Raw genomic sequence first — 12,742 nt, forward strand, 5'->3', positions numbered from 1 at the left:
GGCTGGGAAGGCTCCGCCCCCACGGCCTGGTCAAGCTCGGGACTCGCGGGCTTACTGCGCCCCCTCCTGGCGAACGTTTGAAAAGACGAGCCCAAGCCCGCCACCCCAATCTCCAGCACAAAATGGGCTTAAGGTGTGGATGGCTGGACACGCAGTTTCACCTTTTGAGAACTGACACGCAAGGACTTTGTAGGGGCTCCTGGCCACACTTTCCCAGCTCTCTTCACTTAGGCAGGGACGCCTTTGTCTTGTCCCTTCCTCTATTTTACCTTGATTGACACCTACCCATTTATAGGTATCTGAACACCAGCCACTTCTTGTATTGGGGTTTACCGGCCCCATTTGCCAGGAGCTCTTTTGTTTCTGTTTCATTTCTGGCATTTATCACAGTGGAGGGACAATCCAGTCACTTCTGCCTGGCTTCCTAACTACTTGAAAGAGGGGAACTTAGTCTTCTTTATCTTTTTATCCTTCTTGGCGTATGGCTTAATAGATTTTCCCCACAATTAATATTGTAACTCAATATAAGGAAGATCCAAACTTTTGTGGACTTTTGCCAGGCACTACTGGGGAAATGCTTATATTGTCATTTATATTCTTTCTTTAGTACTATTAACTTTCTTAAATGCCAAAGCTCCCCCTCACAATTTGGGAGATTCCGTGTTTTCACTTCCCTTCCATGCTGATCCGAAGGTTATTTAAAAGAACAGGCCCCAACATTTGCCAGCTATGAGTTTCTAGTCAGTATATCATTCATGGGCTGGAAGAAAAAAAAAATTTCTTAAGTTGAGCAAAGAATTTCAGCCCGGTTGGTGTGACTCAGTGATTAAGAGTCAACCTATGAACCTGGAGGTCATGGTTTCCTGCTGTGGGTTGCGGCTCAATCCCCAGTAGGGGGCCTGAAGGAGGCAGTTGATCAATGATTCTCTCATCATTGATGTTTCTATATATCTCTCCCTCTCCCTTCCTCTCTGAAATCAATAAATATTTTTTAAATAAATAAAAATAGAAAGTGAGGTCCATGCCCCCTCCCCAGAATCTGAATGGGTTTGATTGTTTTGACCAATAGGACATAGCCCAAGTGATACTATGTGACTTCTGAGGTTAGGTTCTAGAAGGCCTTGCAGCTTCCCCTGGTTCTCTTGAAAGGCCCCCACTCCCGAGAACCCACCCTCTCAGGACCCTCCTTCCCGGAACACTGAGAACCTAGCAACCTTCTTGCAGGGCAGCTGCCTGCCACACTTGGCAGGCCACGTGAGGTGCTCTGCCCAGTGTCGCTGGCTAAGCCCAGCCTTTTAGTCATCGTAGTAGGGTGAAGAGGCCACTAGATGATTTCAGCCGCTGGACATTTCGGTCTTCCCTAGCTGAGGTCCGAAACAATATGGAACAAAGACAACCGATGCCTGTCGTGCTCTGTCCAAAACCTTTGAATATAAAATGGTCATCCTTTTATGCCTCTAAGTTTGAGGTGTTTGTTACACAGAAAGAGATCACCACAGGGCCTTGGCAGGTGTCTGTTTATTCTCCTAACAGCCCTTCAGCCCCTGTTCCTTGTCAGCAGACCACACCAACCCCGACTGAAGGTGAATATGCCAACTGCTCACTGTCCCACCCTCCTTGGCAGGTGTGTGATCCACTCAGGGAGTAGGGAAGGGGAGCATCTGGGGAGGATTTTCCTCCCTAATGAGAAACATAATTAAGGCTATCAATTTGGTTATTAGTCCATTAAAAATACTGTTCCTAATATGATAAACTTATTCATACCCCTCTCTTGGCCAAATGTATTTACCAACACATTGACATAAGGCTCTAAAGCTGTATGTAATCCTGTAAACCTGTTATTAATGGGACCATTTTGCTCACTGATATTAACTATCTCCATTAAGATAAACTGTTCATTAGTAAACTAAAGGTTTTAGCTAAAGGGGCAATGCTACTGAGCTAATTAAAGTGAATGTACACATTAGTTACCTCATACATAACTTCGTAGATAGTAAAAATATCTTATTGCACTGTACTCACCATTTCACTTAAAGGAAGCACTTTATGGCTTGTCTTTGGCATATCCAAATTGCCAGCATGACTACTTTCATCCTGTGGGCCATTAAGGGCTACTTGACTTTAAAAAAAAAAAAAAAGCACTGCATTAGAGCAGCGGTCTGATAACCAAGAGCAATGGCTGTGTGGTGTATAGTCTGGATATGCTGGACAAAAGGATGATCCACATCTCAGATATGCTACTCAGAATGGCATGCAATTTAAAATTATGAATTGTTTATGGAATTTGACATTTAATATTTTGACTGTGGGCTGCCTTGGGTAACTAAACCATGGAAAGTGCAAGTGCAGGTGAGGGTGGACTGATGAACTATATTCAATAAAAGTTGAGCTGTCACATTAATTTACAGATACCATCTGTTAAAAAGCTAGAGATTCGCTCAGCTTTTCCATTTTTGCATTATCATGGTATTAAAAAGCTTAAAGACCTATTTAAATTTCCCAGTAAACTTTCCCTTTAAAAATCTATCAAACCTTCAGCTTTAAAAAATGAAACAAAAAAAACTTTAGCTTTAGGATTTGATACAATCAAAACAAAGATATAGTTGAAAAGGTAAAGGGAACCTACTGGTTTTCTCTTGAAAATAAGTTTTAAAAGCCCAGAATTTACATACTCAAGTCAGACCATACTATCAGCCCAATGAAAGCATATCCTTAAACTGCACACTGCCCTGTAATTTTTTACCCTTCAGTAACTGTTTCTCACACAAAAATAACTTAAGAAAACCCCAGGATCATAAAGCTGTATCTTATAGCTCTCTGCCCTCACTTTACAGATGCAGTATCACATATCTTGCCTCTGCCCCTTCCCCAAAACAAATCAAAACCTGCTGAGACCAGGATTGTAAGGGAACTAGAGAATGGGCAACATATAAGATTATTGAAAAGTAAATACAAGTAGTCATTAGAAATAAACCACCTGGAGAAAAGAAAACCAGTCTTGCTTTTAAACAATTTTATTTGTCCTAATTTTTGTTACTTTAATTTCCCATAGCACCTTGGCAATGTTGAAAACAAAAATACAAATACAGATGTACTCATTTTAACATATATGCATTAGCATGTGTCACATCATTTTTTTAGGGGGTGGGAGGGACAGTTTTGACAACAGGAACAAACTTAAGCAATGGACAAAATAGAAGGCAGATAACTGGTTCTGACCCCCCCAACACAAACCGAACATTAGGAGATGTCACTCAAGGGACACCTGAATCAGGAAAAAAAAAAAAAAAAAGCAATGTGGCTGTTTCTTTATACTATATGCTAATCAGTGTTTTGTGCTAGAAAATTGAAAGTAAAACCATTTTCTTTTGTTGGTATCTGAGTTGCACTTCTAAGAACCAATCTACTCAGCAACTCATAAGAAGTTCTCAATTTAAAAAAAACCAAAACTTTAAATTATTTAATAATCAGGTGAATTTTGAAAGGGAATTTACTCTCAACCTGAAAACAAATTTTCTTTCAACTTCTTAAAATATCTTCATTTAGCTAATGAAAACTGAAATGTCTATGTAACTTCCTGGAAGCTTAGACAAGCTAAATTAGCATATACTTAAAAGCCTAAAGTTAAAATTCTATAGCCACCAAATTGTAAGGAAATACATAAAATTAGGGGGGGAAAAACCACCATCACATAGTTAAGAATTTTTTTTAAATCCTTCAAAAGGAATATACTGTCCACTCTTACATTTTATCTTTTCTGTAAAATACAAAGTGGATTCTTTTAAAATATGGTTAACAAATATGGCCAACACAAATATCAGAGACTTAGCCCCGATGTGTTCAACTGGATCAAAGTAAAACCAGTGGACATTTACCCCCAAAAAATTCAGTATTAAGGCCATAACTAAGAAAGCTAGAGAATTATTTAATAACTTTTAAATACTATTTTCTGTTCCAGCAGATGCTAATACTCCATCATTAAGCCTTTTGCAAAGCAAATATTATTTTAAAAGAGAAAGGAATGTGAAACAATATTCAAGCTACCTTAATTTTAGGAACCAAAAATAAATTTAAAACCTGCATGTCATTTGATCATATGCAAACTGAGCACATAGGATGACAACAATAAACTATAGCACTGAAAGATTTTATCTTCTTCCAAAATCCAGTTGAAAAAAAATTAGACGGATCAATCTCTTGAATGCCAATGTCTATACTTGCAAAAATGAAGTTACTCAGGTTAGAGACAGGCCCTGGGTATCATGAAAACCTTAATTATCAGGATAGAAAATAGAGATAGGTTTTTGCAATATTTCTATATACCCTCTCTATGAAGTGCAAGGTGGTAAACTTGTGTGACTCTTTTTCTCTTCATGCAGTAAGAACTGTGGCAGAAGATCACTGTACCATACACTCAATATCATTTTGTATCTACTTTTAGCTTCCAACAGCCCAAGGAAGTGTTAAGCCATAAGGATGAAGAAAAAAAAAATCAGTATTTAAATTCCTTTCTAAAAAACCAAACAGCCCTGGCCTGTGTGTCTCTGTTGGTTGGAGTATCTTCCCATAAACTGAAAGGTGGCGGGTTCGATACTCAGTCAGGACATATACAAGAGGCAACTGATCAATGTTTTTCTCACATCAATGTTTCTCTCTCCCTTCCTCTCTCTAAAATCAATGAAAAACATATCCTCAAGTGAGGATTACAACTAAAAAAGAACCAAATAAATAGCTGAACTATAATGAATGCTCAACCCTCATCAGTTAGAGTAATGCTGGGGGGGAAGGGGGGGCCAAGTTTCACACAATTCGTAGGCATCATTAGATACAAACCTTAAATCTGCTGTAATAAAATAAATGCTAAATACATACTGTGAATATATATATTATATATACACGCACACACATTTATTCTTCCCTATACATCCCATCAAAATGGGGATTAGTTGTAATGAGGCAAGTTAAATTAAAACAATATATTTTACAAGAGAATTTAAAAGGTCATGTCTTTAAATTAAATTTCTACTCTTAGTAACATTTTGGGGAAAAGCAAGAACACATGTTCTTCAAAAAGAAGACTCTTGTGTTTCAATTAAAATACTTAGTTTTTAAAAGTTGGAATAAGTCACATAAGTGTACAAGTAATACAAGCCCACTTCTGTGACACACTGTAAAAAAGGTAATGTTTTGTTTCAAGTGCAATAATTAAGTTTATAATCCTCGCCAAGTGATTTTATAAAATGTTTATTCTCTTAAATCCAATGCATTCACAGAGTGTTAACACTTTAAATGTTTATCATTTCCACCAACTGCAGCATTATCTAAGTAAACCAAAATAAGCACTTTATCATAGATATAGTCAATGATTATTAATACTTTTTAAAAAAAGAACCTAAACTTCCCCAAATTTCAGCACAGGTAGTTTAACTGTAGATTTCAGTTCTAGATGATTTTTAAAAATAGTGTGTAGAAATGATTCTTCTTAGTTAAATGTATTATATCATGTTATCAACCAACCAAATCAAAAGCAATTGCCAAGCTGAATAAGTTACAAAGAAATGATAACTCTGACTTGTACAGAAATGTGCAGTGTTTTCAAAGCTCTGAACAGTTACCTACTAATACAAATCTCCACAGCTTAACTTAGAGTTGGAAGATGAGTTTTCACAGTAATGTAATTTTAACCTCCATTTACATTCATTTTAATATATTACTAAGATGTTTACTCTATGTCACAATGGTGCTTTCCAGTGTTCACAATTTACAGTTTCAATTTATACAAGTCATTCACTAACATAAAGGACAGTTATTACTGCTACAAACTATCCCTAAAAAAACAAAACCCCACCTTACATAGAACTCTGAAAATGGTATGACTTAAAACAGATTAATCCAACATGATTTTTAATATTTTAGCCGTTTTCCATACACCAGCATGTACACTTGCCTATTTAATATGAGAGCTACAACTTGATTCATTGAGATATTATGTAATAATTTTCTTCAACTACCTTTTTTCACCTTAACTCAAAAATCTCCTGACTTGCTGGCTCTGCTTCTGTGAATTTCAAACTGTATTTTTTATTTTATTTTAATTTTTTGGAGAAAGGGAAGAAAGGCAGGTTATGATAAATACACTGTAAACAGAAAAAGTTGCCCCCAAATTAAGCCTTTAAAAATTATTTTTACTTCTACACTATTTAACACTTTAAGAGTCAATTACAATGTTTCATCTTTAACACTAATACAAATAAATTATAGTCTGCTCTACCATTCTGGGATCTAAACTTCTAAATACATGAACAGAAGAGTAAAATACTTCACTGTTCAATTCAGAAATTTAGAACAGTTGTATGATTTGACTAGACTGGTCAAGGTGGTTAGAAACATACAATTATGTAGGTGGTTAGTTAAATTTGCTTCTGGGGGTTGGTAGTCAAAGAACAGAGAGTAGCAAAAATGAAGTAACACAAAAAAATTATTTCCTATTTTAGGGGGAGGAGGGAAATCACAGGCCAGTTTAAACCTCTGTAGGCCTTTTTATCTACCCCTACTCAGATCTAAGACAGATTTTTCAATTATCTGAATAACCCCCATTCTTTCCATGAGTATCAAATTGATTGGTAGTCACATCTCCAAGTACAATCAAAAGCTTGTTGAATAAAATATTAGTAAGGTCAAAAGGAGACTACATATCAAACTGGAAAAATAATCTACTCAAGTACATTATTACATTCAGCTTTCAAATCATTTACTAACATGACAACAGATTTGGCTTCAGTCACTCTTGTACACACAACACACCCAAACAGGCACCCCAGCCACTGATCTGCTTTGCAACACAAGGCCATAAAGGCAGAGATGGCATTCTCTAAGCCAAACTTTAAATATATTTAAAAAAGTAATTTCTAATTTTTACAGAAATGCTTCTTCAAAAAATATTTTCTCTCACTCCCTCATCTCCTATACTGAAGGATGTGTAATATGTTTTTTCCCCAAGCTAAATCTGAACCCTCAAAATTGATTCCAGGCAGATCTCTGCAAATTAAAATCAAAAACAAAAATAGAAAAATTATATTTTTATGTGTGTGTGTGTGTGTGTGTGTGTGTGTGTGTGTGTACACAATGGGGCCTTGACTTACGAGTTTAATTCGTTCCGAGACCGAGCTCGTTAAGGAGCTCGTTAACTCAAATTACTCTATCAACTCAATGCAAAAAATCGGCAGAGAGACAGCTGGTATCTCAAAAAAACTCGTTAGTCGGGACACTCGTAAGTCAAGGCCCCACTGTGTGTATATTTTTATATATGTATACATATATATATATATATTTATACTGATTGGAATCCTCCAGCATTTTAAAATCACTTTAGAGATGAATTTTGGGATTCTACTGCTCACAACTCCAAAATCTGTAATGATTTAAGGATATACTTTCTCTTGTTTCCTTCCTGGTCACCCTCTCCCCTCCATAACAGTTCAATATAGCCACGGCTCAAGTTTAATGGGAAGAGAGAGAAGTTTTTGTTTGTTGGTTTGTTTGTTTTACTTTGGTGATCTGGGTGGCACATATTGCTCTTTGCCATTACGTCGAGTAACTCCCTGAGGTATGGCCCTGTGACCAAACTGGCGTCTCAGTTCCCTGATTTTTCCAGCTGCTCCCCTGGAAATGGTATTGCCTCGGAAGCCAGAATAATCCTTACTAGCCCTTGCTTCTGGCTTCTCATGTGGTTTCTCAATGGACTTCTCAGGAGCTCCATTTCTCTTCATTTTGGTGGGAGACACTACATTGGAGCGAAGTTCTCGTAGTGGCTGCACAGGAATTGGAGATGGCTCTTTAGGGGGCTTCTGGCACACTTCAGCATAACTTAGCTTTCGGGGTTCCTTGGAAGGGGAGAAAAACAAAACATTTTTATGGTGTACATTCCCTAAGTAATAAAGTACAAAAAGGATAGTACTGACCACAAGAAAATCAGTAAGTTATTTTCTAAGAAAGGGTAATCGATGCTCTAACTAACTGAGCTACCCAACCAGGGCCAGTACAATCTTTTTAAGAAAGTACTTTTGTGGCCCTGGCTGGGTGGCACCTTTGTTGGAGTGTTGTCCCCTACACCAAAAAGGTTGCGGGTTCAATTCCCGGTTAAGACACATACCTAGGTCACGGGTTCAATCCCCAGTCAGGGTGTGTATGGGAGGCCACCAATCAATGTTTCTCTCTCACATCAATGTCACTCTCTTCCCTACCCCCCTACCCCAAATCAATAAACATATCCTAGAGGGCAAAAAAAGAAAAGTACATTTGTTGAAAATAATAAAAACTGCTGCAATTTATGTATGAAACAATAAATTCACTTGAGGAATTTATCTGAATTCTCATATGTTAGCATGTTTATAGTAATGGGAAAAAAAACTGGAAACAACCTAAATGTCTAACAAGGACAGATTAAATTAATAGTCCATCCATATAATGAAATAAAATGGTTTCATTCTCTTTTCCCTTGGTACAAAGAACACTAGGCGGGATTCTATAAGAATTTCTGCAGAGCAGTTGTACACCAATCATATATTAGTGAAAGACTAATTAAAAGTCTTAATTATTTTATCTGAAAAAGTAGGCCAACAGGGGTGTTGTGAAAATAGGATAGTAGGTATTCAATACTTGCTAGCTGCTATTCTATTATTACTACTCTTATTACTTTAAATGTTTTTATTGACCTCAGAGAGAGGAAGGGAAAGGATACAGAAACATCAACTGGCTGCCTTCTGCACATCCCCTGGGGATCGAGCCTGCAAACCCGGCATGTGCCCTGACCAGGAATCAAACCTACAACCTCCTGGTGCATGGACCGAACTCAACCAACTGAGTCATACCAGCTGGGCTTGTTGTTATTATTATTATTACTAGGGGTCCGGTGCACTGGGGTGGGGGTGGGGGGGTCCCTCAGCCCGACATGCACCCTTTCCAATCTGGGAACCCTCAGGAGAGCCCTCTCCAATCCGGGAGTTTCTGTCTTTGCAATCATATGAGCGAATTGTCTGAGACCCAAAACCCAGTTTGGTTTGTTGCTCACAGAATAATAGAGGCTTTTTTTTTTCTTTGCTCCATTGGTAGAGATTTCCTGAAAGTTTTAGGATATCTTCCCTTTAATTTTTCCTAGACACTCTGATTTTACTTATGTCTCTCACCTTTGCTTTCCCTCCATCCCCAACCGCCGCAATAGTTTGCTCCAGGCTTACTTTGCTCTAGCGCAGCGGTTCTCAACCTGTGGGTCACCAACCTGTTGGTCGCGACCCTTTTGGGGGTCCAACGACCCTTTCACAGGGGTCGCCTAAGACCATCGGAAAACACATATATAATTACCTATTGTTTTTGTGATTAATCACTATGCTTTATGTTCAATTTCTAACAATGAAAATACATCCTGCATATCAGATATTTACATTATGATTCATAACAGTAGCAACATTACAGTTATGAAGTAGCAACAAAAAGAGTTTTATGGTTGGGTCACAACATGAGGAACTGTATTAAAGGGTTGCAGCATTAGGAAGGTTGAGAACCACTGGTCTAGGAGATCAGTCTGCCAACAGAACTACGATTCCTAGCATTCCTGGTGCTCCCCGCACTCTGGGCTTCCGCTTCCGGTCCTGGGGCTGCCACCAAAACTACTATTCCCAGACTTCCTGGTGCTCCCCACACTCTGGGGCTCTGGGTTTTCCCCAACTGACCAAGGGAGCCACGTCCCCCCAAGCCTCCGGCTCTCTTGCTCTGCTCTCCGTCCAGTGACCGAGGGAGCCACGTCCCCCCAAGCTGCCATCTCTCCCACTCTGCTGTGTATGCAAATTACCCGCCATCTTTGTTGGGTTAATTTGCATACTCGCTTCTCATTGGCTGGTGGGCATGACTTGTGAGCGTAGCAGAGGGACAGCTAATTTGCATGTTTCTCTTTTATTAGATAGGATTATATTATTAAATCACAAGATAAAATATTCCTTAAAAAAATTTATTGATTGATTTGAGAGAGAGAAACAGAGACACAAACTGACTTATTGTTCTACTTATTTATGCACTCATTGGTTGATTCATGTATATGCCCTGACTGGGGATTGAACCCACAACCTTGGCATTATCGGGACGATGCTCCAACCAACTAAGCTACCAGGCCAGGGATAAAATGTTCTTAACCTAGAAAAAAGAAATACCTATACCAAAATACTACTAGCTATATCAATAAATAAAAGGCCTGGCTGGTATGGCTCAGTTGGTTGAGCATCATCCCATGCACCAAGAGGATGCCGGTTCGATTCCTGATCAGGGCACATGCCTGGATTGGGAGCTCAATCCCCAGTGGGGGCACGCAGGAAGCAGCCAGTTGATGTTTCTATCTCTCTCCCTCTCCCTTCCTCTCTCTCTAAAATAAAAAATAATAATAACAATAATACATACATACATACACACATAAAATGAAAGGATTATAGGTAAATTTTGTGGTTTCTCCCCCATCCCCCACCCCCACCTCTGCTTTTCTGTATTTCCCTAATTATAAAAATGATTCTGGAAATTGAATAAAAACTAGCATTCCCTCATGGGTTCCACAGACTTGTTAAGCATCACACACACACACACACACACAGTCCAAGAGGCTCAAAGCCTCTTTATGCTAACCCAAAAATGATTCATACAACATAACATAGACAAGAAAGAAGTTTCACTTAACTATAATATGATCAGAAAAAAGCAATCAAAAGAAACAGAATGAATAGTAACTTTTTCACTCCCTCAACATGACTAAAATTCGCCATTTCTTCACAGTGACTTTAAAGTCCTTTAGCTTTTTGGCAGGATGTAGGCAACCCCAATTTGGGCTATTTCCAAATGACTCTGCTACAGCAAAGAGTTATGGGGCGTGGGGGTGGGGGTGAGAATGCTCATTATTAAACCGATGATATTTTTCTCACATAAACTAAATTCACCAAGTTACCTGTAGGGCCACAGTTACAGCTGCATTTACGTTATTATCACATGGTGAAGCAGTATTTGTCCCTGATGGCTTTGCAGGATTTGGGGAAGAAACTGATACAGTTGTCGAGTTGAGAACATCCTTCTGAACAGTGGAATCCTCCACTATATCCTTTTCTATATGAGTTGTGCTAAGAAAAAAAGAATTTTACATTAGATTTAGTATAGTACACAGAAACAGGTGAGCAAATGATCAGAAGAAAAAGTAATCTTAATGTGGAAGATCTTTCCATATCAAAACCTGTACCTCAATGAAAGAGGCTCAGCTGTACACGAAGGACCGGTACTTGTGTTGAGTTGCTGGGCAGCGGTGCAGTCGGTCTGTTCATCCTCTGCAGGCACTGGGCAACTATCCCCTTGTCTTAACTCTTCATTATCCTTAAAGTGAAAACATATTTCAAAATTACATTTATAGTAAAATACAGCATGGGAATGTAGTCAATAGGAAATGTAGTCAATAATTATGTGTCAGGTAGGTACTAGACCACTGATGGCGAAACTATGACACGCGTGTCAGAGGTGACCCGCGAACTCATTTTTTTGGTTGATTTTTCTTTGTTAAATGGCATTTAAATATATAAAATAAATATCAAAAATATAAGTCTTTGTTTTACTATGGTTGCAAATATCAAAAAATTTCTATATGTGACACGGCACCAGAGTTAAGTTAGGGTTTTCCAAAATGCTGACATGCCGAGCTCAAAAGGTTCACCATCACTGTCCTAGGGCTAAAGGGACAGGAGAGAAATGGGTTATTGCAGTGGTTCTCAACCTTGGCTGCACATTAGAATTACCTGGGAATCTTTTTAAAATCCTGATTTCTGGGCCTCATCCTCTGGAAATTCTGTTTCTTTGTTATGGGGTGGGGCGCCCCACCCCATAACAAAGAAACAGAATTTCCAGAGGATGAGGCCCAGAAATCAGGATTTTAAAAAGATTCCCAGGTGATTCTAATGTGCAACCAAGGTTGAGAACAACTGACTTAGCAAGTTATATAGATGTCTAACTACTATGTTGTACATTTGAAACTAATATAATATTGAATGTCAATTATAATTAAACAATAAAAATTTAAAATTAGACTTATAGAGTCATTTCTCCAAATAAGATATATAAATGGCCAACAAGAATATATGAAAAGATGTTCAACATCATTAGTCATTAGGGAAATGCAAATCAAAACCACAACAAGAAACCACTACATACTCACTAGGATGGCTATAATCAGTAAGAGAGGCAATAACAAAAGTTAGTGATATGGAGATATTGGAACCCTCATACATAGAGAGTGGCAATGTAAAATGGTGCAGCCACTTTGGAAAATAGTGAGGCAGTTCCTCAAAAAGTTAGAGTTACCATAATTCACTCTTGGGTACGTACCCAAGAGAAAGCATGTCTGCAAAAAATTTAAGCAAAAATGTTCATAGTAGCATTATTCCTAATAGCCAAAAAAGTGAGAACAACACAAATGTTCATCAACTGGTGAACAGATAAACAAAATGTGGAACAGTAGTCCCTCCCTTATCAATAGGTAATATGTTCCCAGAACCCCAATTTTTCCTATACATACATATCTATATCTATGATAAAGTTTAATTTATAAATTAAGCTCAGAAATACATTAATCCTATATACTAAAAGCATAAAATGCAAATAAACCAAAAGGCGAATGTCTAGTCGCTATGACGTGCACTGACAACCAAGGGGCAGACGCTCAACGCAG

At 38.2% G+C, this 12,742-nt stretch overlaps 1 protein-coding gene across 1 annotated transcript in view; it reads right to left on the bottom strand.

Moving 5' to 3' along the window:
- Nucleotides 1-7,317: 7,317 nt before the first annotated feature.
- LARP4 (La ribonucleoprotein domain family, member 4) overlaps nucleotides 7,318-12,742 on the bottom strand; it is a 66,503-nt gene continuing 61,078 nt past the window's right edge. The window contains 3 exon segments of the mRNA XM_014542144.1: nucleotides 7,318-7,883; nucleotides 10,982-11,150; nucleotides 11,267-11,397. Of these exon segments, the coding sequence (XP_014397630.1) occupies nucleotides 7,545-7,883; nucleotides 10,982-11,150; nucleotides 11,267-11,397 (639 nt within the window). The 3' untranslated portion in view covers nucleotides 7,318-7,544.

Source organism: Myotis brandtii, unplaced genomic scaffold (assembly GCF_000412655.1).
Source record: "Myotis brandtii unplaced genomic scaffold, ASM41265v1 scaffold29, whole genome shotgun sequence".
Classification (NCBI taxonomy): domain Eukaryota; kingdom Metazoa; phylum Chordata; class Mammalia; order Chiroptera; family Vespertilionidae; genus Myotis; species Myotis brandtii.